The sequence below is a fragment of the Mizuhopecten yessoensis genome, unplaced genomic scaffold (genome assembly GCF_002113885.1).
Source record: "Mizuhopecten yessoensis strain PY_sf001 unplaced genomic scaffold, ASM211388v2 scaffold5229, whole genome shotgun sequence".
NCBI classification, from domain to species: Eukaryota; Metazoa; Mollusca; class Bivalvia; order Pectinida; family Pectinidae; genus Mizuhopecten; species Mizuhopecten yessoensis.
The window spans coordinates 1100044-1124346 of NW_018405944.1; the positions used below are offsets into that span (position 1 = coordinate 1100044).

At 36.4% G+C, this 24303-nt stretch overlaps 3 protein-coding genes across 3 annotated transcripts; 2 read left to right on the plus strand and 1 right to left on the minus strand.

Annotated features, from left to right (window-relative positions):
- Positions 1-6737, plus strand: LOC110450436. Its single transcript, XM_021497968.1, has 7 exons — positions 1-363; positions 1303-1398; positions 1784-1936; positions 3099-3238; positions 3630-3777; positions 4089-4218; positions 4695-6737. The coding sequence occupies exons 1-7, from the start codon at positions 49-51 to the stop codon at positions 4790-4792; spliced, it is 1080 nt and encodes a 359-aa protein (XP_021353643.1). The 5' UTR covers positions 1-48; the 3' UTR covers positions 4793-6737.
- Positions 6286-18526, minus strand: LOC110450435 (pre-mRNA-processing factor 39-like). The gene is made up of 15 exons (XM_021497967.1): positions 18429-18526; positions 17843-18042; positions 17171-17296; positions 14861-14976; positions 14135-14293; positions 13693-13885; positions 13231-13341; positions 12311-12475; positions 11667-11793; positions 11247-11455; positions 10585-10644; positions 9984-10168; positions 9120-9212; positions 8671-8788; positions 6286-7842 (listed from the first exon to the last, which is right to left on the minus strand). The coding sequence occupies exons 1-15, from the start codon at positions 18523-18525 to the stop codon at positions 7765-7767; spliced, it is 2037 nt and encodes a 678-aa protein (XP_021353642.1). The 5' UTR covers position 18526; the 3' UTR covers positions 6286-7764.
- On the plus strand, positions 18507-24096 carry LOC110450438 (transmembrane protein 179-like). The gene is made up of 4 exons (XM_021497969.1): positions 18507-18875; positions 19859-19996; positions 20614-20701; positions 21054-24096. Exons 1-4 carry the CDS (start codon positions 18574-18576, stop codon positions 21213-21215), a joined length of 690 nt encoding a protein of 229 aa, XP_021353644.1. The 5' UTR covers positions 18507-18573; the 3' UTR covers positions 21216-24096.
- Positions 24097-24303: the final 207 nt, after the last annotated feature.

Here is a 24303-nt window from a genome sequence, read left to right on the forward strand (position 1 = left end):
GTCTTAATCAATCACGAAAGGAGGGAGTGAAACCACTGAAACTCTGCAATGGCCTCTACCACTGCAAAGTCTGTCACCGACGACACCAGCCAAACCAATGATATGTCCTTAGAGGACAAACTGGCTTATTTGGATAAGGAAATTCGCCTGCTGCACCGATTTTGTACGGAATCTGGCTACAGTCAACAACATATTGAACGATGTGCCGAGCCATTTTTCCGGCCTATCAGATCAGCCAAGCGGAAGAAATTGAGATGTCATCTAATTCTCGTGACAGCAGCCGTGGCTGTTTTCTCGGCTCTGCTGTATATCGATCCGGCGTATAGACTGATGGCTTCCTCTGGACGACTTGCATACATAAAAGTTGGTATTTGTTCACCAGGAGTACATAATCGATTGAGTAACGTTTAGCCTTAATGTAGCTCATGTCAGTGTATTTCCTCAAAATGAAAAAAAATATGGAAGTTGCTTGTCATACCCATGTCAAGAACAATGTCAATAATGACCTTTGCAGAAATTATTTGTTGAAAATATTGTTGATTTTTTCTGAAAAGTAACTCTTTAAAGCAGAATTTGAGTGGTGCAAAACTGCAATGAATAAAAAAAATGTGAATTTTTTTACCTGAACATGCATTACTGAAGTATCCATGCATTCACTATTATCGAGATAAATGTAAGAAAATGTGTCAAATCTCCAGAATAATAGCATATATGTATTTACACTGAATAAATCACAACCGAACACAAAGCAAGTGAGAGAGTACACCATTCAAAACACAACAGGTTCTCACTTGGGTAATCTGGCTGGACTTTTATCATTAGCCTTGTTAGCTTCATGCATGAATTATTGTAAAATATCAAATGAAAATACATGCCATCATTCTTGTTGAGATTTGAAGCATTTTCATACATTTTTCTCAATAATAGTGAATACACAGATACTTCAGGAATGCATGAGCCTGCAGTATGAAATACCTTGAACAGTATCATAAATTGGCAGCAAGGTCCGTTTCAAACTAAATGTAATGTCACAATGAAAACAGTTAGTCAGTAAAACAGTCATACAGGTTCCAATTTTTTTTCTTTGTGTCAGTACTTCTGGTGTAATGTGCCCGCTACATATGTACTATACAGAGTTATGGCCCTTTATTCATTCTTGATACCAAAGTTTGTCAAAAGGTAGGGAACAAGGATTGCTGTAAGCAATGCTTTACCTTGTTGGTCTAGGTTCTAGTACTCAATACTGTCATGTTCTTAAATAGCAATATAATCAAGTCTTTATTCATGTTTTTTTTTATCCAGATTCTACCATATTGGGATTGGTCGGCCATGTTTGATTGGAACTGTCTGATTAACAACCCTTTGTTTACTGATGACTTGAAGGAGGATGATTGCAAAGTATGTACATGTAGAATTATTGCAGTTTAAAAATAAGGATATTATCAAGGATATTATCTTGGATAATAGCTTGGATAATACAGAATTTTTTAATTGGATAATTTCAACAGATCAATCAAAACCCAAACCTTGTCAAGATATGAACTGCATTGAAAAATTCAAAGACAATTGAAAGTTTGGATTGCTATTTAAAGCATATATCCATAGGAGAACGCAAAACAGCAATTGCTGTTCATTTATACAAGTTAGTATGATAAGTATTTTCATGCAGGTTTCTGCATCTACTTCGTGAATTAACAACAATATAAACTAACAAAGCTCTGTAACAACAAATCTTCCTCTCAGCCAAATAACACATCCACTCTATATTTGTTTGCTTTCCTAGTCCTGTGTGGATATTGACATCATAGAGAGAGTGAGTGACCTCGACTCCGTCTACTTCGCGGAGGAGTATCTGAAGAAAGACGTCCCAGTAATCGTGGAGGATGGCTTGAAAGGTTGGCCAGAACAGAACATAACCGTCGCTAAAATTAAGGAGGTAAATATGGGTTGTCAAGCGTTTCCTTGCCACCTTTTAATCCCTATGCAACTTTAGTAGACTCTTCCATGCACTGATATGGATCAGTTCATTATGGTCTACAGTGGTGAAAGGGTTAAGATCAGAGGTTGGTTGCCAAGAAACTATTTTCGATAATTTGATTCTTACTCGGGGACAAATAATGTGACCATTTCTAAGGAAGGTAATATTTTGAAAAATACATAAAAGCATCGCATGTCGTAAACATTATTTGTAAAATGTAAATTCTGAAAGATAATTTATCCATCTGATGCAGATGATCACATATTGTTTCCAGTACTAGAAGTTTTAGGGATTTTGCTTATTTATGTTCTCTGCACCCCTGGAACATGTCACCACACGTACAATCGAAGGCTCTGTAAGCACCACCATGGTGGGTAATATGAGGAGACTAGTTTGATCATTTAATGTAAATCAACATAAATCACATGGAAGCGCGACAGGAAAATTGATGGCTTTGAAATTGGGTTTTGCTCCTCTGTAATCTTTATAGGAAAAACACCTGCCTAATGATGATTTTTTTCCCATTTTTACTTGAAACCAATCAAATAGCTAACTGTGTGACTTTGATTTGCCATGACATATTCCAAGGGTGTTGATGATTCCATTCCGTTAGTTTATCATTACTAACATTACATGTACCGACTGTTTGTGGAACCTCGTTTTGAGAAAATACAGCCAAGATGGCAGTCCACTGTGTAGACCATGCTTGTTGTTGTCTGTGGGAACCCGTACCTATCTGCAAGAACCCAAACATATCAACATGGTGGCAGCGGTGGGATTACCATTGCCTTCCCTTTTACGATGATTTCTTCATAGACGCTTAGACTGTCTCTCATGTCGAAATAGGGCTTGCAACAATCCTCAACAAAGGGTACAGAGAACATGATATAGCATAACCCTGGAGTTTTAAGGACGATTGCTCCTGGGAGTGTACAAAAGTAGGAACTGCCAATAAAGTACTGTAACATCAAGACTATGTAATGATGTGGTCATAGATAAGGGATAGTCTGCAGGCCTATTTCATTCAATTGATCACTTCAAAATTACCTCCTGGTTGTGTTCAGCACAATGAGTATTTTGAAAATATTGATTATGTCAAGGTTTATGTTTATTTTTGTAGCTGTATGAGCAACATAAAATCATGATGCAACACTCTGTGTGTAACTTGACGACCAGCATCACAGGTAAAAAGGACAAGCAGTCCCCTAACCACAGGAGAGTGTTTGCAGAGATCAGAAACCAGGACTTCTTTCTACAGTGGTGCGTCACCAATTAGCACTAAGTCACTTTATTTTATTTGATAATAATTCATTTTCATATTAATTTAGTAACAAATGGTGAAATTTAATTAATTCACAGTTTTTTTAAGGTAACTTGTAGCATTTCATACTTAGCGAATGCCTATTTGGATTTTGTACAAACATACCAACCATTAACAGATATTAAGGGCAGTAGGTATTTTCTATTAAGATCAACTCAGTTTGAGAGATTTGTTCTCGCAAAGGAAATCATGATTTGTTGACAGGGTAAAAATCTTCACAATCCCCGATAACGAGTTCATTATACAAGATCAAGGTCTAAGTAATCTTTACTTTTGTTTTCGTCAAATGTCAACTGATGGTGTATTGAGCCAGTTTTACTGTTGTTGTAGGGAGAATTGTCATCCTAAAGCAGGGAAGGCCTTCCGGTCGGAATTTTACCGTCGGCCGTACTTCATGCCTCAGATGGTGGAGGTAGACACAAGCAACTGGCTGTTAATGTCACACGGGAAACCCAAATTCGAAGCGGAACCTTTACTGGTGTGTATTCGGCAGCATTCAAAATTTAGATTGTCTTGCTGGAAAATATTTGACCTGTTATCATGTATTGACATAATGTTATCCATTCTTACACATTCTATGAGTATCTGGACACTGTTTGGTGGCTCTTTACTTTGATCTCAAAATTCCTAATCATTGTGAAGCGGAACTGGACTGGTAGAGCGTCCGTCTAGAGTTTGGAGGGTTTCGGGTTCGAACCCCGGTCTGGCCGTTAGTTTTCTCTTACTCCTGTTACACATTGTAATGTTATGGTTCATCATGACCTTTAACCTTTACATGTTTGTCAACAGGTACCTATCCACAAACAGCTGTTGATCCTGATTCAGCTGAAGGGCGAGGTGATGGTTCACGTTGTACCAGACAAATTGTGCGAGACACAGTGTAAGCCCGTCACATCCGTCCTCTCGGAGGGACAGATACGTAAGTGTTGAAAAAACAAGGGTAACGACAATTCAACGAGGAAAAAAATTGGTTCAAGGTCGTTACTTTAACTCATTCATCCCTGAAGAAATTTCAACTTTGACATATCATGTGAAAAAGATATCTTGACAATAGAAAACTAGATAAAATAGATGATGCATTCAGGATTTATATGCAACATTTTCACTGCTTATAGCACCAAATTTGGAGAGTTGAGTTGAACTATGGCCTACACCGGACCATTAAAAGGCATCAAAAGTTTAACGGCCTTGAGAATAAGCTGTGCTTACCTTTCAGTCTAAAGGGCTTAGAAAATAAGGCGGCCGTGAAGGAACGCCAGCTTCCAAAATAAGCCAGGATTACTTAATACTAAAAATGAAAATAAGCTGCGTCTTATTTTTGGAATTTTATGGTATACATATGTTGTGTGAACCTGTTGCTCCTACATTACTTGGTAACTCTTCTTTCTTTTCCAGTTTTGGTGACAATGACAGATGTTCTGTACGACGTACTATATCTACCGTACGGAGACGAAGAAAACATCTCGATAGCAATTCATGGAAATTATGATTAACACAATTCATTTTGAACAGACAATTTAGCTACCATGTGGACAGAAAACATGAAACTTTAGTGTAAGAAATGGTACATTTACTTGCTGTACCATCAAGAATGGACATGTGTACCTAGAGTATAGACAGGAACAGTCAACATGCTTATACCAAGAAATCAGCAATGGATTCTCAAATAAAGGATGGCTGTATGTCATTAGTCCTATAGTAGAGAAAATACAGATTGGATGCATCTTTGATATCTACTATTGTGTAGAAATAAAGTTCTTCCAAGAAGTTCAACTAGTCACAACTTTTCTGTCTTCTATTCTACGATGATAAATGTTCTGATGATCAAGAAATTGTCAAACTGATCAAATTTTTCTTATTTTATGAAAGACACATATTTTGTTAAAACAATGTATTTGACAAGTTTCTATGACAATATTTCTAATCTTTATATGTAATTGTTCAAAATCTTTGGCTTTTGTTTGTTGAGAAAGATGTATGTGTACATATAGACAACATGGAACAAATACCTGTAGCTTAAGACGTCTAGACACTTGTACCTTGCAGAGGTGAGAAAGATTTCAAAATTGTCATTACTCTGCAATGAAGTGTGAATGTATTGCAGCTTCGATATGAAACAACTTCTTACACGTATGGTTTATCTCGGTGATATAGTCAGTTTCAGGCTAAACAAGATCCTGTATTTTCCTAGGAGCAAGAACAGATGACTCCTTCTGCTAGAAATCATGGTTGTTATTTGCAACCAAGATTATGTTCTCAATTTTTTGTGTCATTTTATGCTAATGTAATGCGACCTCATTATTTCGTCCTCAATTAATGGTGCTTTGGTCTGCCCTTGTTGCTCAGTTCACATTTCCAACAAGTGAACATTAATACGAGTTTTGACAAAAATATAATATGCCTGTTGAAGGTTTGCACAATGAAATAGAAGCAATATAAGTATGCTCATCCGACATCTCAGATGGCACTTCACCGACTTGTTTATTGTGCTATTGGATAAAGCCTTCATGAAATAGATCTAGGTGTACGTGTATTGCACTTTTACACTCCGAGACATCACATGAGCATGTGAGTAGTGTCTAGGTATTTATCAGCATTAAGGTAGGGTATCCCAGTGCTAGATGTTGTATCTGATAGTGAAGAAAAGTTAGAATTTGTTTGGAATTGCTATATTTTATTCATAATAGCAGACTTCTATAGGAAAGATTTTTTTTAAATTTACTTTTTCACAAAAAAAATATCCTTTTCAAATTACAAGGGGATTTGATCAAAGACTTCTTGATGTTTGTTTTCTGAAACATTACTGGGATTTTCTGATTTATTCATCAGCTTACAAATGTCTATACATGATATAGAGGAAATAACAGAACTCAACCAGGAAAATTACTTGCAAATGCCTGTAGATTAGCAAAACTATGGAGCAGCTTCCTTAACATAACCTGGTACATGTATTTAGAAAATATCATTGAAGACTCAACAAGAACCAGATGCTTTTAAAATCAGTTGAATTTATTCAAATTTAGTACAATAATCAAAATCCAACACTTTCGTTAACATCAACAATGTGTTGTACTCGTACAACATAACATAAATCTGATCCCCCGCACCATTTACACCGAAAGTACCACAAGAAATCGCTTTTAATAATCACCAAGGAGTAGTGATTCAACCTACTGAGCAACTAACATTACTTCCCACAACCCCAAAATGATGGACATAGAAACATTTCTTCACTTTTCTGAATAAAGCCTTGCAATACTGTCAATGTTTGAGGGTGGTGATGCTATTTAGCAGAAAAATTAGTAGTTGCAATGAAGCAGCATTATGCATAAGAAAATGAAATTAGTAGATTAACCTGCGGTTTGTACATGTACTTACACATTACATTTGAGCAGCTTTATGCAGCTTACGGCACATGACATAAACTAGTAGACACAACGCAGACATTCAATATGCCGATCTGCGTATCAATAACATCATAAACACAGTTCAGTTTCTACAGTCATTGCAAGTCGTAGTTGACTGTTGTGTTATTCTGGATACGTATATTGTACTCCTTTTTTAACTATCCAGACAGAAATCTGTATTAGTGTAGAAACAAGGCAAGGACAAATGCATATTCCTCTGGTCAAAGGATGTGGCCAATATGAAAATCAATCCATTTAGAAAAGACAATTTAAGACAAATCCCCAGATACAGACAGATGTGATTACTTTAGGGCACCCGTATCTCCGATACAGGGCCCTAATTAATTAGGTTCAGTTTCTATTATTAACCCCACCCTCTGGTATACCATTCTGATGTGCCTCTCTGCCATCTCAAGAAGCACTTGTATACAGAATTTGGAAATTGTAGGTAACAGAGTAAATTAGATAATATGACACAGACAGAAATACGGACAAGCGGAGTGCAAACCTATAGTGCCCTACGGTAGCACAAGTGGGGACTTGCTGTAGACCATCATACAACGCTGAACTTTCTGTGACATTAGTCTGTCAGAGAAATATGTAGAAATTGCTCAAAGTCACACAATGCTTACCATTCAAAGATATTTTTGTCAAAGAATTGTCTAAAAATTACTACACCCCATAACACAGCACTGAATTTTATCCATTCTGTGATTTCATCAATACTATTTCTCTCCGGCATTGCTGACTGAAATTTGCAACAACCATTATTTAATCCTAGAAATTCACCGAATTATTGCATTGTCATTGGCCCGACATGATTTATGATTCACTGAATAAACTTTGACTATCCAGAATTACTCATCAAATAACATTGCTCATATTATTATTTCACCGAGTTCATTGTTTCCTTTGCAGACACGATTGCCACAGTAATCATTTTTGAACTGGACTGAATTAGGTGATGTTATGAATGTCCATGGTGATGTTATGAATGTCCATGGTGATGTTATGAATGTCCATGTCATTTTCTAGCTTTGAGACTGTGCTGCTGTCGGTCAGGACTGATGGTAACCATGGTGATAGCCAGTCCCGTAGTGTCCTCCCCATTGAGGGGCATAATTATATCCAGAGTTCTGAAACAAAAATAGGGACATCAGTGAAGTGTGAGCAGAAAGTGAAATGTGAATAGAACTGTTAAACTGTCTTCAAGATTTCTATATTACTGTCCCCGTCTTTCCAAGTTGTAGTTACGGTTAGACAATAACTTTGTTTGCTTGGTAGGCCACAGGACTAGTTGAATAGTTTATTTACTAGTCTTTTGTCAAAGTAACTAGTCCAAGATTCCCTGATAAAGAAACATTGTGCGATCTACAGCACAAAACATCAAAAGTAATCGACTGTAGGGGACTTAATAAAAATATGCTGAAGTTTTAGGAATTGTTTTGACAATTATCATGCAATATATTTTATTTTAAGCAGTTTTCTAAATTTTTAATGTTCAAATTTTATAATCATATTTCCCCCTGGTCCAAGGACCGGTTAGGTTAGGTGAATCACTAGTCCTTGCTGAAATCTATTAGTCCAGGACTAGCGGACAAGTGTTAGTGTCGACCCCTGCTTTAGTATCTTGTTGGTGGTAGTAATAACATTTAACTACGATGACAATGACTCCAAATTTACAATAGAAAACAGACCATCATTTAGCTGGTTATCTATGCAAATGTTAAGTGGCAATAACGACAGTAACCACTAAATTATCTTGAACAGCAATTTTGATCTAAAAATTGAGGAGCTGTATAATTATGACACTCCATTGGCAGAAGTAACTGAAGCTAACTGCCACGCCTTTTAATATCCCTGCACATCCAAAATTCACTGTTTCAGACACTTTTTGAAATTCACTGTATTACAACACAACAAATGCCAGCCTTTGAATTACAACCTCATTATCCCAAACGTACCTGGTATCCTCCCCAGTGGTAGGGGTAGTTGGCATGACCCCCATCAGGTGGCACACTCATGTCCCCGGCTCCGTTCTGTACAGATTCATTCTTGGCTCTCTTCTCCGAAGGCTCCTCACTGAAATAACAAATTAGTGGAACAACAATCAATAAAGACTCCTGAATAAATTAACTGATTGTTATATATAATGGGGCAATCCATTGTCCCCAACTATTGGTCAACATTTGGAATCAATAATTAACAATGTGTCATATTTCTGTTCAATGGGGCACAAAACCCAATTTTAGGGACACTCTGCCATCCCAAGATGTACTTACAAACAAAAGTATATGAAATAGTCCTCAGACGAACATGGAATATAGGCTCTACTGTTGTATGTTTGATACCTTAAACCTGACTGGATGATGTTAGGCCTATCCTAAGTTTAACTTGATTAGCATTGACTCACTGTGAATGTCCTGATGTCTCATGTGGTCTCTTTTTATGCTCAGCATGTAAATCTTTCATTAGTTTTTGATGTTCGTCATAGGCTTCCTTTAATCTGAAAGTAACAACATTGGTCTTTTTAAACCCTTTCACTTCAATGCAACTTTAGTAGACTCGCCCATGCATTGATCTGGATGAGTTCATCATGGTCTACAGTGGTGAAGGGGTTAATCCGTATCACCTATGAAAAACTGACAAAGCTAAAAATGTTCTCCAACTGACCAGTACATTGAAGGTGTTTGAACCTCAATTACTCAATATTCATCTATAATGTTTGTAAAACCATGTGGAAAGATGTATAGAAGAAAATATCTGTTCAAAACAGTGCATACACTCTCTATTAATAGGCGAAACGTCCTGGGTCTAGTGACATATGAAATATACGATTTTGTCACATCGTTGTACAGGTAAACAATACAAATTGCTCACTCAGTCATAGCTTGACAATGGGACCATCCCCAGTCGGTCTTGAAACGTTGTGGCACATTTATTACGTACATTGTATAAAGTAAAACTTTGATATTACATAAAAGATATATCCAAACTGATGAATCTTATTCTAACGAAAAAATGTATATGGTTTAAAATATTTTAGTTGTTCAGAAATGATGCAAGTCAAGATACTGATATTGACCTTGATCTTGAAGTGATTATCCTAACGGTACTAAAACAAATTTTGAAGAAAATATTTTAAGTTTTTTCATCAAAGACGTTATGACAGGAAAATGTCTTGCATCCTTCAAAAGCAGAGCAATACCCAAAGCTTAAAATGGTTATGGGGAGGCCATCAATGGGAACTCCTTAACACACAACAATCAATTCTTACTTTGAAATTTCGCCTCCAAAATCTTCAAGGAATTCTAATTTTCTCTGCGACATCTTAACTTTGGTTTCTAAAGGGAAGTTTTCACACTCAAGGATCATAGAAAACACCTCTGTGATGTGTTCCTCGTCAACTGGAAAGTTCTGGTACTCCAGGTCTATCAGTTGGAGGTACAGCTTCAGGTTACCCTATGTGGATCAACAACATCTCTTGGATATTAAATATTCACAACATTTGTATTTTTTTTGGTAAACAACTACAGCACATTTTCATGTCTGGCAATAATTAATTTGACTTCCAGAATCTGACATTTTTTCTTATACAGCCATTGATAAATTCAGTTAATTGGCATTTCATATTGTATTTCTTTAATTGGCCTTTATAATTGAAAGTCCAGCGTCTAGTGTTTGATGAGATGGCAAACAATTACAAATATTTTTTTTATTCAAATGTTTCAACAAATCTAGCCATAAACTGAATATTAATGCAAACATGTTTAAGTGATTTTAAAACACAAGCATTCCATATCTATAGTTGAAAAGTCTAAATAAAAGTTTATACTTCCTAAAAGCAAAGAGATTTGATACTGTTTTTATAAACGTACCTTGTCTTTTTCGATAGCCTCTGCTAATATTTTTTTGGCTTGCTCTCGTTCTCCACAAATCTTGACAAATACACAAACAGATATTCACTTAAGAACTATATTATTAATTCAATATTGCAAAAATTTGATTTAATCAAATGGATTACAAATCAAAGTGTAATACTGTTTTGATGTCGGAACAAACTGTTTGCTTCCTGATTTTCCCGATAATATACACCCCACCCCATCCTTGTTAACCCAGCCACCACTATTCCAGTTGTCACAATGGTTAGCTGTCTCACTAGTGTTTTAGAGAATAAATCCGCCTTTGTGTGACCCATTACTGCAACCATTTCACAATCCAACAACTTTGCTGGAAACAAAGGTGGCTGAATTATCTTCAAGGAACAAAGGTGGTTAGATAAGCTATTTAAAACAAAGGTGGCTGGATTAACTTCTAGGAATGAAGGTGAATGAATTATCCACTAGGAATGAAGGTGGTTGGATTATCTACTAGGAATGAAGGTAGTTGGATTATCTACTGGAAACAAAGGTAGTTGGATTATCTACTGGAAACAAAGGTGGTTGGATTATCTACTGGAAACAAAGGTGGTTGGATTATCTACTGGGGATGAAGTCGGCTGAATTATGTTTACACAATTGCAGTAACTGCAGTAACTTACCTTTAATAGATAGCGAGCATACTTGATTGAGAAGTAGGAGCCGATTTCTGGCTGTGCAGCGTTCTCAATGTATTCCTGGAACAGAGCCTCAGCATCCTCTTTGCTTCCAGTTCTCCTCTCGAGACTGATCCTCCTCATGGAGACCATCACTAGGCCGGGAACAGCCTTGTCTAGATTAGCCAGAATCTCCCAGGCAGCCGAGTGGTTGCCTGTGGAGGAAGGTAAGTCATATAATCATTCACCAGAAATTAGTACATATTTGGATAATATCATCAACGGTAAATCCAATCAGACTTTTTTTTAATAATTAATACCATTTTGTTAAAATATCGGACATCCACACAGGTAAAGAGGTAAAATGCTATTCAAGATATAAATACAGGATATTGAGCCAACATCTGATAATACTAAACAGCTTACCCTGTCGCTCTTCAAATGCTGCCCAAGCTAAGTGGATATAGGGTTTCTTTGGCAGATGTACTTTACAGGCTCGGGTATAGACATTGCGGACCCCTTCTGCTCCGTGGTCCTCCATGTACTTGGCATACTGGGGGAAATCAAATGTTCAGTAAATACTATTCAATATTTGTATTTGAAGTTAATTTATCTTCCCCCAAAAGGAATAAGTAATCTGTAAACCTTTGATTGATGGTGTCCAGATGGATTCATACTGCATATAAACATAAATGTCTAGAGGTGATTATACTTAGTGGATAAACAGGATATATGACATTCTGCCACAGGTAACAATGTGGAAAGGACTTATTTTTGTATAATTTCTTTCTGTTTACAATTCCAGATTAGTTTCTTGATATCATGATTCCAGAATAGACAACAAAGGTGATATTCAATGCCTAGTGTTTCTCTTTTTTCTATTTCCCTTTCTTTAGCATCCATATATTATCCACCCAGTAATTTGACCACTTTCAGAAAGATTTTATTTTGTCAAAATTACATGACAATAGACTTCAACGACTTTCCAGACTTTGAAGTTTCAAATACTAAATCTTTGTCCCAACATTTTCAAATATAAAATTAACCAGAATCCAAATAACTTCAAATACCTTCATCCAGAAATCTTCATAGAGAGCACTGGCAATCATGCAACGTTCAAAAAGAGTAACAACTCTTGTATAGTTGCCATTTTGCATTTCATAGTCTAAATATTCCCTCCAGTTTTTCAGTTGTGATCTCTCCAATGGCTTCACGTGGAAGTAGGGTCTTTTTATCTGCCAACGAGACAACAATGATTTCACACATTTCTGTACAATTTGTAATTCTACCACAATGTCGACGAAGTGAAACTTTTCACTGGTTAATAAACAAGTGTTATTAGACAATAATCTGTACATGCAACACTACTCTTTAAGCCTCCTTCATATTGCATATGCATACAAGTTAGCCTATGTGGAGTTTTGTCTAAGATGGGTCTCAAGTGGGGTTATATCATAATGTCTATGTTTCTACATGTATGTACTATCCCCACATCAAACAGGCATAAAATGACCACTGTATCAAAGTCCAGAAATTGAAATCAGCTTGTTTGTAAAATATAAACAAGATATCATGTTACAAATGTTTTGAGCACGAACAAAACAGCTTAATTCAAAATAACCAGATAATCAATCAAGTTGTCCCAGGAAGGTACATTTAATTACTTTAATATGTTGTAAATAGATATAATCAAGGTGTTTGTATGTTATGGTGGAATAAATTATTCAGTATATTGAAAATATTCGAAAAATAATGAACTTGGGTCAAAATGATCTATTGATTATTCCGATAAAGCCTTTTCTCACACTGGTTATATATTTCACCTGAATATATGCACATATGTTGATTATTTCTAACATATAAGCTCAATGACTGACTCTTTCTTTCTCAAAAATAGCAAGTGTTTCTAGAATGATGGTTTAACATGCTGTTTAATCAGCCAGTCCTGTCGTTGTAAGAGTAAGACCAGTATGGGACAAGTCACACTTACAGCTTCCTCATAATTCCATCGCTTGCTGACTTCCTCCTCTGTCTTCTTGAATGTCCCCTCCTGAATCTGAATGATTCTCTCTTTGATTTTGTTAATTTCTGCTTCATCCCCCTGAAAAGAAAATGATACGTTAATGTGCAGAGTTTTATAAAAACAAATGAGGGGACGACTGGTTGTCTGAATATGAATAGAGGGTGTAAACATGTGCTAAACCACCATGGACATCAAGGACCTCTTCCCAATGCAACCCGAAAAAGACCCTTGGGTACGGGCATTGACAGTTGGGAGAATGAGTTAAAAAGAGAAAGTGAAAAGATGCAACTCTAACACTTCAGACTAGTAGGTTTTTCACACCTGGAAGTGTCAAACGTGGCTACACGGAGGAAAATTTTCAAATAGCTAGGTCACATAATGGTGTTTTAAAAATTCAAATCCATATAACCACTACTGATGTTGCCTTACCTTTCCTCCTCCCGTCTCCATGCCCGGGGGAACATCTTCCTCCCCAGGAGGGGCTACATCTCCTACAGGCACTGCATCCTCATCTTCCTCATCCATGTTTGTAGATTTGGCAACAACATCTTGTCGGAGCTTCAGGAAGTCATCTAGACTCAAAATCTCCTTAGGATTATGCATGTAAACATGCTGTTTGAAGCTGGAATGTAAAGATCCTAGGAGTGTTACATATTTGCACATCAACTCGGGAAGATTCCATATTTCTTAAACGATGGACATACAATTTATGTGATAATTTCGCAAAATTCAGTTTCCACATCTAAGTCAAATGAAGCACCTTCACAATTTCTTTTTATGCTGCATTTTAGTATATTTTATAACCCGCAGACACAGATTGCTGACAGAAGTTACTTTTCACAGAGGTGAACTATTTACTCGGCACACTCACTTGTCAAAGTGATGGCTGTAGAGCTGTGTTGGGATGGCTAGCAGTCGAGTGTACAGCGCGGTCACCCGCTCCTGATCTTTCTCCCAGGATATGTAGGAGTCCCATAGCTTGTCTGACCGGAAATCATGACCCGCAGCTGATAAAGCTCTCTCATACAACCTAGAAAGGACACATTTTGATGAACACAGATAGATTTTAAGCATCTGTTGGAAAATAGGTGTCGGGTAAAACTAATTCTATCAACAGTGTTAGCAGTGGGTAATAAGACATATAGGGTTGTTTCAGACTGACTAGGGTCCATTTTTCAAAAATAGATAGTTTGAATGAATTATAGACTAGTCTTTTAAAAATTTCTAAATGAAAAGGATATGATACCATCACACCAAACTCAGAGTGTAAGAGAAGTATTCCAAATCACAAACTTCCCTTTGGCTATACTGAGTATACATAAATAATTGCCTTAAACAGGTCAGTACAGGTAAAACAGTTTCATTTCTCATATTTGACAATAATTTGTTGGGCTTTTATATGTTCTATTTTTGCATTTTGGATTGAAAAAGAATATGATAAGGGTTTCCTGGGGAGGACATGTAAGGTTAACAAAACAATTTCACAGTATCATCAATTAGTTGAACATTTTTTTGGTGACAACTGTTCGTCATGTCATTAGACATATATATTACCTGGCACTTTAGTCTTAATTATTTGATCAATATGATCACTCACTTCCTGATGTCGGATTCTCCCTGTTCTGTGCTGGTATACTCTCCGATATAAAAGTTGATATAATGCAGCCATAATTCTATGCTCAGTGGAATCGCCACAACTCCTTTGTCAAACACCTGCGGAGGAAAAAGGGCCGAGAATCAGTACATGGTTACTCCCCTTGTTTAAAATCCAAATCTAATCCGGCAACACATTCAACATGAAATATACAAAACCAACAGTGATTCGCGGCATTACCATCGGAAAAAACCTCCTGTGCAAGTCATCGCGATGTACAAACTTTGTGTTTCTCTTCTGCTGTGGTGACCATGTTTCCCCTTCAAGGTGACGTCTTGGGTTCCTAGCTTGTGATGAGCAACTAGGAAGAGATTGTAAGATCCCTCATGAACAAAGGGCCAAGAACATTGGGGGAAAATTAAGCAATCATTTCTCCATCAGCTTAGAGAATACTGACAAAGTCATGGTTACTCAATTTCTGCAAAGAAAAACAGTTGATCACTGTCAAAGGTCTCCTTTATAAACCTAGCAGCAAGATGAAAACATTTTCATTTTAATAGCTTGCCTTCAACTACAGACCCTGGTTACCAACACTCATCAATTCAAACAATGACTTGAAATTGTTTATCGCAATATCCATATGTAATATGTGACTGATCATTTTGTTTTAGTAGACTACTATATACACATTTTCCAAAACACACAAAAAAAGTATTGGAGACAGTATTGATAATATAAGGCTAGCAGAAGACAAGCTATCAAATTGATGAAATGCTCTTTTCTTGGATTGTGAACACTGAAGTTCTCCATTTACCAAAGCATCAATAAAATGAAAAGTAAACCTCTTAAACTAACAGTAACACTTCCTACAGCTACATTCCATTAACTTTGCAAGGACTCATCAAGATCTAAGAACTCTGGAGAGGCCACATGCTGGTGACTTGCTGTAATTAAGACTGTAGGCTTACCTGTGATTTCCCTAGCATCAAGCATCCATACCTTACCACTTCTTAGGCTTACCTGTGATTTTCCTATAGCACCGGGTATATACATACCATACCACTGACAGGCTGGAACAATGACCTATTGTAGAGTTCTAGGATTTTGATGAGTACATGCATGTTTACCACATGTAAATGGAATGGCAGGTGTATGAGACCTTACGACTTTTGAGACCATGTTTTACAATACTTTTACTTTTTCATCTTCCAACCCTGATTTGGTTGGTATTCGAATACTGTATAACAGGAAATGTTCGTGGATACTTTCCTTCGTGGTTTGAAGCTATTTGGATCGTTTCATGGTGCAAGTGTTAGTGGATATCCTATATCAACAAACAGTAGACACATACATCATTCAAATTCGTTGTATTTATTCTAGTGGTTCAATAGCAACCACGAAAACCACGAATGTTTATACACAACAAACATTTCATGTTATACAGTAGCTATTTACAAAATTTGAAAGAAAGGGGGGCCATTGGCAGTGTTATGATGGCATAATACTAAAACTTTTTATGGAGAGGAGAAACACATTTTGATTTTATAGGAGGCTCGGTGACTGACAAGCTTAATAAACAAAGGGTTAGGGAAACAATGCCTTCATGTAAATCAATAGGCAACAATGTTAAGAGTGATTTCATGTAAATCTAAATTCTTCATTATTCATAAATGAAGAACTCACCTACAAAGTCACCCTTAAAGTCACTAGCAATACCTTCAAACAAATTAGGTGACAAGAAAACTAATGTAATTTGAACGGTGTCTACATGGAGTCCCACTAAAATAAGATTGGTAACAGGTCCTTAACCATGTCGAAGCCTATGTCCATCTTTAAAATACTCATCCTTTTTACCTGATCTGTCACACCCAACAGCAAGTATATTTTTACCCCAGCGCCGACATCCATCTGAACCACACCTTCATCAGAGATTCTGCACTAATGCTGGCTTCCCTCCACCCTCAAGAACAGGTTCATTTGTAGAAGGGAAATTATAACCATTAAAAAAAATAAAGTACTGCAGAATGGGTGCCACAAGATTACTGAAAATCACTTCATTTTGGTGAGTGCTCCAAAGGCCCCATTCACAAGGTTCTAAATTCACAAGATATACATTAACAGAAATTGATCATCATCTTGTTTAAACAAGTCAAAATATATTTCCAAATATTTGAATTTATCAACGATGTTTCTCCCTAGTTTATGTGAAAAATTGCATCTGACATATAAATGAGAGTGATTTACTGTGACCTTTTTGCTCTGTGACAGTTCCCAATGAATACCATTATACAACCGAAGCATTAACTGCAGTACCTCTGTTGCCTTCTCTAGGTTGCCGTGTCTCTTTTCCATGTCAGCATACTTTTTCCAGTAACCATAACAATAGGGATAGTGGCCAAAAAATGCATCGTATGCCTCTCTAGCAGCCTCAATTTTATTCTGCAATTATAAATACAATTTTGTTATTCATTTCCAGTTTCAACTACCTTACTCAATCATCCATGTATACGTAATAACAGTCCAAATTCATTGAATATGTTCAAATCAGGGGTGAAAATTACTAAGAATTTTTTATGTACTACATTATTTGGAAATTATTAAAATATATTGTATTCCTAGTAATTCAGTGTTTTTCGATGAATTTATATAGCTGAAAAGTGAATAACGTTATTACGCCAAGCATGCTCAATTTAAATAAAGTTATTTTAACTTATTTCAGTGTACGTAATTCACTAATTGTAATGTTATCTCTTAACTTCTATAAGACTTTTCCAAATCTGCACTTAAAATCTCCACAAATCAATTTCAAAAAGTTTTTTATTGTAATACATATTGCCATTTCAAAATCACTTTGCATTGAACAGAATTTTTAGGTGAATATAGCTATATTAGGCTTTATAGCTATATAGCTTAATCGACAGAGTGTGCCGGACCTGATTTAATCTACAATAGTTAGGTAACTAGCTAAATGAAGATTTGAAGCACCTCTTGTTCCACATATTGAAGGAGGTAAGTCCATCCAGTGAAATCTGACGGATTGTCTCGGACTGCTTTCCAGTATTTCTCAAGCTCTGTGTTTAAAATTACGGTTTCTGGAAGTGTCTCCTTTTCCGGTTCCTCCTTTGAAGCATCTTCTATGATTTCTTGTTTGATTTCTTGCTTGATTTCTTGTTTGATTGTAATTCCTGTAAAAATCAGATTAAGTGGTAATTCTATTGTAAACTTAGGATTCGTCAAAACAGGTGATGCGACCAGTTTGTAAACCATTTGCATCGCAAAGTTAGAAATTGAGTGACATCTCATTTTCCTTGATAAAAAAACATGTCTTACCTTAAATATATGTCTCTTTCATCTCATCACTCAGAACACAACGAGCGAACAGTAAATGTTTGAACATTAGACAAGAGGTTCCACAAAAAAAAATTCCAGTCCCAGCCTGCTGTTTGTACGAAAATAAAGGCTTATGGCTAATGCAAACATAAAATTGCTATACCATACAAAAGCCCGATATTGGAATGGTAAATGGGAACTCATTTAAATCAATAAACTAATAAGAGAACGACTTGATTACCTGGATTGTCTCCTACGTCTTCCATATCGTTACACTTCTTGCAGCCGACATCAATATTGCAATGCAGGCTGGGAAAACCGGAAGTAAACATCCCCATGTCATGTGCCTGTGTTTTTTAACAGACCGATAAAGACATCTTTCCGACATGGGACTCGGAAACATACTTGTCCTGTCTCAAGTGACAGCATATTTTGTGTCCTTCATAGTGTCTTTTATGCTATTTATACCCGTTGCTGTTAATGTAAACGAATTTGGTGGAAATTGTCTTCTTTATGCCGAAGGAAAATGGGTGAGCGAAGCCAACTCCTCTGTGATGGAACTCGAGAGTGTCGTATGGGGTCCTTCCAGTGCTTGTGGCTTCAACATCTTCATGGGTGTCATACTCATGTTAATATCAATGTTCTATGTCGTCTGGGAATCTGCGTATCTGATTAAAGACACCGACAGGTAACAATATATATGTGTTCTCATTTTAGATGTTGGATTTGTCTACTTTCAGTTTCAAAGTAGACTATGTACAGCAGAGACATAACATATTTGTACCGTTATCGGTTTCGGCGCGGCCATTTCATCAAACAGTATTACATGACTGCACTACCTGCGAGACCCTGCACAAGGATATTATTTTGTATGCTTCCAGTTTTAATCCAATGCATCTTCATCTTTAACCTTCCTCTGTCAATATTGACGATTACGGAATTGTGGTCTTGTGCTGTAGTTATGTACAGTGTATGTAACCCTGGTAAATACTAGCCGCAATATATTGTTCGGCTATGGAGAACTTCTCTTTAGCTCAATCGGTTGAGCGTAAGACTAGTAAGCCAGAGGTCCCCGGTTCGATCCCTAGCGGAGGCAGTGATTTATATTTAATTAATCATGCGCTCTGTTACATGTATATATAGTAGGAGAGAGTCTAGTTTCACTACCAGGCTAATTGAGCCTGGGGTGCCAGGGTTTTGACAAATTAACTCACAGATAACATTCAATACATTTATCATAAAGATCACAGAAACCTACATTAAGAGACACAGCAAGCTATTCAGCCCTAACATGGCTACTATTGGGACACAGAAATGTAACAACACACTCTACATGACAGTACAAACAGCGGACATCCAGCAAGGCTTTCTCAGGACTGTTGTACAGTAACAAAAATACACCCACCATATATATGCAATTAAACGCCTGGCCAGGTTTTGACATACTTATTTGCCTATGAATTTGCTTTTTGATGATTACTAATTACATGTACCTGGTTTTATTACTGTCGTTCAGTCATCATTTGCTCAGGGGCTGCGGTGGCCAAGTAGTTAAGGCATCTGACATTCTGCTAACATTGACATTAACATTGAGTTAAGGTGGTGTATGTTTATGCTTTGTTCGTGATATAAAATTGAAATACATAGATATCTTTTTTATAAACATTTCAGTTCATGGTTGGATGCTTTCGTGACTGCGATCCTGTCAATGGTGATTTGCCTGATGCTGTTTGCTTCCTCCCTGACACTCAGTGTGGGATTCAATTCATGGTGCACATTACTGACAACTCCGCCATCAGAAATTCTCGAGTAAGTAACACATTTCTGACAACTCCGCCATCAGAAATTCTTGAGTACGTAACACATTATATAATGTGCTATTTACACATTTTCTGACAACTCCGCCATCAGAAATTCTCGAGTAAGAACCGTAGGATCATTTATTTGCGTGGGTAAAAAAATCATGGTTTTCATATATACTAGCCTGTTTCAGGGACATTATATTTTTCTGTTTTTTTATTTTCCCCTATCTCATGTCATACCAATTACATGTTTTCGTGGGGATTTAATTTTGTGGATTTTTGTTATCGACGAAATAAACAAAATGTTGAAACTTTCATGACGTTAAATTTTGTATTTGATGAGTGTCTTATGATACTTCTGGTTTACTTTCATTTTTTTTTTTCAATAATTATATAATGTGCTATTTACACATTTTCTTTATTTAACAGTATGGCGCATCGTCAGATACCCACGATTGATTTCACTTCGATACTCATGCACTCATCGTGGGTATCTGGCGCTGTCTTACCTTTTCATATTGATTGGTCACTATTAAAGATAATTATCAAATAAATAATAGGTTAATAGTCAGTTTGAATATATACCATAAATTGTACGAATGTATAATGTTTCCCAAATTGCAGATGTGAGTTCGGAGATTATATCCAGTTTACAGACAAAGTATCTAACCTAGAAACTAGAAACTTTTACACAGAAATGACTTTGGCACAGGTAAGTACAGATATTTGTGTCTGATAAAAGTACTTTCCTAAAATATATCAACTATAGGCAAAGGGTCAAGGTCAAAGATAGGGGTCAATGTCAAAAATTGCTGGACGATAGCTTTGAACAGCTGAACAAGAAACTGTGTGTATTAGGCCTAAACTTTGTGTTGCATACCACACACACTGTAATATGATGTTCTATAGGATCTATCAATAATATTTTTAATCTTACTGGCGACAGATAGAATCATAGCAAGCAACTTAAATAAGCCATATGCAATTAAATTCGACAGAGTGGAACAATTATAGAATTATGTAGTATTTTCATGATGTAAACAATTTTTTCTGTATTTTTCCAGTTTGCTGGTTGGATGCTATGGCTATGCTGGCTGTTATTGACAATTTTCGCTTTCTTGAAAGTGTTCCGTTATCATCAGCAAGAAACCTTTACGAAAAGCATGAATCGGGAGAGACAACGCCTACTTCAGAGTGTGGGACATCAGACACCGGTGGTATTGTAGGCATCACTGAAACGTTTCCTAAAGGTGACGGAAAAGAATATTATATTATATTGTATTATTGATGTCACCAACACATTCACACGAGCATGAATGTGATTAGAGACGATTTTTACTACAGATATTGAAACATCTGTATTGTAGACACCAGTCATATCCCCAAAATACGATATTAGAGCCTCAATCAGGAGAAGCAACATTTACTACAGAAGGTGAAATATCAGATACACATCCTGAGAAGTTGTCATTATAGAAATGTTTCTAATGAGAGTAGCACATACAACTCTGGTGGTATTGTTTACGTCACTGTAACGGTTACTTAAGAGGGTGGGTGATTAGTGTGTTTGTTGTAGGTATTGCTGAAACATTTCCTTCAGAGGGTCAGGCATAAGTTGTCGTTTCAAGACGTCACCGAAACATTTCCTTCAGAAGGTGGGACATAAGTTGTTGGTTGTAAACGTCACTGAACGTTTCCTTCAGAGGGTGGGACATAAGTTGTTGGTTGTAAATGTCACTGAACATTTCCTTCAGAGGGTGGGCCATAAGTTGTTGGTTGTAAATGTCACTGAACATTTCCTTCAGGGGGGGGGGCATAAGTTGTTGGTTGTAAACGTCACCGAAACATTTCCTTCAGAGGGCGGGACATAAGTTGTTGGTTGTAAATGTCACTGAACATTTCCTTCAGGGGGGGGGGCATAAGTTGTTGGTTGTAAACGTCACCGAAACATTTCCTTCAGAGGGTGGGACATAAGTTGTTGGTTGTAAATGTCACCGAAACATTTCCTTCAGAGGGTCAGACATAAGTTGTAGGTTGTAGACGGCACTAAACTTACAGCAGAGGATTTGGCGTTAATTTTCGGTCGTAGGTATCTCCGAAACATTTCCTACAGAGGTTGGGACAAAGCTGTCGGTTGAAGATATCGCTGAAACATTTCCTTCAGAGGGTGGGACTTTAGTTGTCAGTTGTAGACGTCACTGAAATTATTACAGAGGATGGGTCACCAGTTGTCGCTGAAACATTTCCTTCAGAGGGTGGGACATCAGAAGTTGGTTGTACATTTTGCTGAATTTTTTACTTCAGAGGGTTTGACTTAAGTTGTCAGTTGAAAGCATTACTGGTATGTTTGCTTCATTGGTTAGGACATTGTAGTTGTTGGTCTGAGGTGTCACTGAAACGGAGGGTGGGACATCAGAATTAGTTGTATTGTGTTCTTTGTTTAAACTGATCTATGTAGCTTTTGAGAGTACTGAAATTACTTAACCATTTGCAAGAAGAAGAAATTTGCTAATCACCATCACATGTAAATTTTTGTAAGGATTTTTTAAATTTTTGTCCCCCCCTATACAATTGATATACATAGATCTAAATACAAGTATATTCTACATATTAAGTGCATTCATTACAAAATAAGCCATCTGTTTTTTTTTTGTACAAATAACATGAAAAACATTCACATTCTTCCAACATGTAAAACATAGAAAGAAAATGTATCATTCCTATACATAAATGCTATGATGATATTCAGTTTTAAGAATTCTCAGATTGATGTTGCATAATATGCCCTGAAACTTTATTATTTATTGATTGAAAATCACTCATAATTTTTTTCGCGAGGACTTTTGCGGTCGAATCTCTTTGTAAATGAAAGCAAAATTGATTTTTTTTAGTACCTACATACGGTGATGTGGAATAAATTGAGTTATTTCAGTAAATTTCACTACAATGTAATGATCTGTAAAACAGTATCCCCCTGTGTTAATATATTTTGTTTATTTATGAATATTTACCACATTGTTATATCTCCCTGTCATATTTATCTAGTAACTGGTAATAAGCCCATCTCTGGTAATAAGCCCATCTCTGGTAATAATCCTATGTCTGGTAATAAGCCCATGTCTAGTAATAAGCCAATGTCTGGTAATAAGCCTATGTCTGGTAATAAGCCCATATCAGGTAATATGCCCATATTTGGTTATAAGCTCACTGAATCTATCACGGTCGCATTTGTATATATAATCAATTTATTTAATGTTGTGTTGAAAGAAATACTCACGTTGGCTTCTATTTTCTGTACTTGTCAAAATGTAAACTTTTTTTTCTTTATTTTGGCCAACAGGTCACAACACACAAAAGGTCAGAAAAATAATTTAGATTTAACAGTAAACTTTTTTCATTTTACAACATTTATGAAGTCATGTTTTTCAATTTTTGGCCCAGATGGAAAAGGTCTTTATTTAGGAAGGAAAACAGAGTACCCTGAGAAAACCTACGTGGTCAGGTAGGTGTCCCTACACTTTATACATCCAACTGGGGAATCAAACCCCAGTAATCATGGTGAGAGCAAGTGTGCTATCCACTGGGCCAACCAAAGTGACTATCATTACCGTATCTACATGTACAATACCAAAAACAACTTTAGACATTTATGTCATACACTTATCAGTATTGCTGTAAATAAGCAAAAATCAAGAATTTGGTGCCATTTCCTGATATGTCATTGCGACGTTATCTTGCCGTGTTTTAAATAATCCAGACATATTTGTTCTTCCTAGACAATCCAGCTAACGCCATTCCAAGCATAAAAGTCTGGATTGTGATCGAGTTGGATTCCTGGAAAAGTCTGTATTAGGAACAAAAATGCCAAATGAAATGTCATATATGTTCACGAAGCGTTTTTGGATAACTGTAGAATATATTATCAGATGGAGTATATGCTCTTGGTGTCTGTTGGATAGCTGTTTCTAAAAAGTCATGTAACAAGGTATAGTCATCATCAAAATTATTGCATACTGATATAGCTTAGACAAGTTCGCATTTCAGAAGTTTACGTGCATTAATGGTGGAGTTATGCCCCTTTTATTGCCAAATAAGGGCATTGTGTAATACAATGTAAATGAAAGAACTTTTTTTTATTATTTAATCAATTCCTTTCAAATTTTGTACGGTAATGCTTGACGCAATAATGTTCAACATACATAATTGTTGAGTTTCAACTTTCTGCAATTTGGCATATATATCTGTTTACGCGATAACTCAAGCCAAAACACTTTTCTTACTAAAAGCACTGAGCAGGCGACACATCCACTCCCA

What these genes read in the sequence shown, in the direction of transcription:
- LOC110450436 (XM_021497968.1), top strand. Translation starts at nt 49, where the DNA reads ATGGCCTCTACCACTGCAAAGTCTGTCACCGACGACACCAGCCAAACC. An exon ending in CCGTCGCTAAAATTAAGGAG is followed by an intron (nt 1,937 to 3,098) that starts GTAAATATGGGT and finishes TTATTTTTGTAG; the next exon opens with CTGTATGAGCAACATAAAAT. An exon ending in TCGAAGCGGAACCTTTACTG is followed by an intron (nt 3,778 to 4,088) that starts GTGTGTATTCGG and finishes GTTTGTCAACAG; the next exon opens with GTACCTATCCACAAACAGCT.
- LOC110450435 (XM_021497967.1), bottom strand. Translation starts at nt 18,525, where the DNA reads ATGGGGATGTTTACTTCCGGTTTTCCCAGCCTGCATTGCAATATTGAT. An exon ending in TACAGCCATCACTTTGACAA is followed by an intron (nt 13,886 to 14,134) that starts GTGAGTGTGCCG and finishes TTTACATTCCAG; the next exon opens with CTTCAAACAGCATGTTTACA. An exon ending in ATGAAGATTTCTGGATGAAG is followed by an intron (nt 11,794 to 12,310) that starts GTATTTGAAGTT and finishes GATTTCCCCCAG; the next exon opens with TATGCCAAGTACATGGAGGA.
- LOC110450438 (XM_021497969.1), top strand. Translation starts at nt 18,574, where the DNA reads ATGGGACTCGGAAACATACTTGTCCTGTCTCAAGTGACAGCATATTTT. An exon ending in CCGCCATCAGAAATTCTCGA is followed by an intron (nt 19,997 to 20,613) that starts GTAAGTAACACA and finishes CCCAAATTGCAG; the next exon opens with ATGTGAGTTCGGAGATTATA. An exon ending in CAGAAATGACTTTGGCACAG is followed by an intron (nt 20,702 to 21,053) that starts GTAAGTACAGAT and finishes GTATTTTTCCAG; the next exon opens with TTTGCTGGTTGGATGCTATG.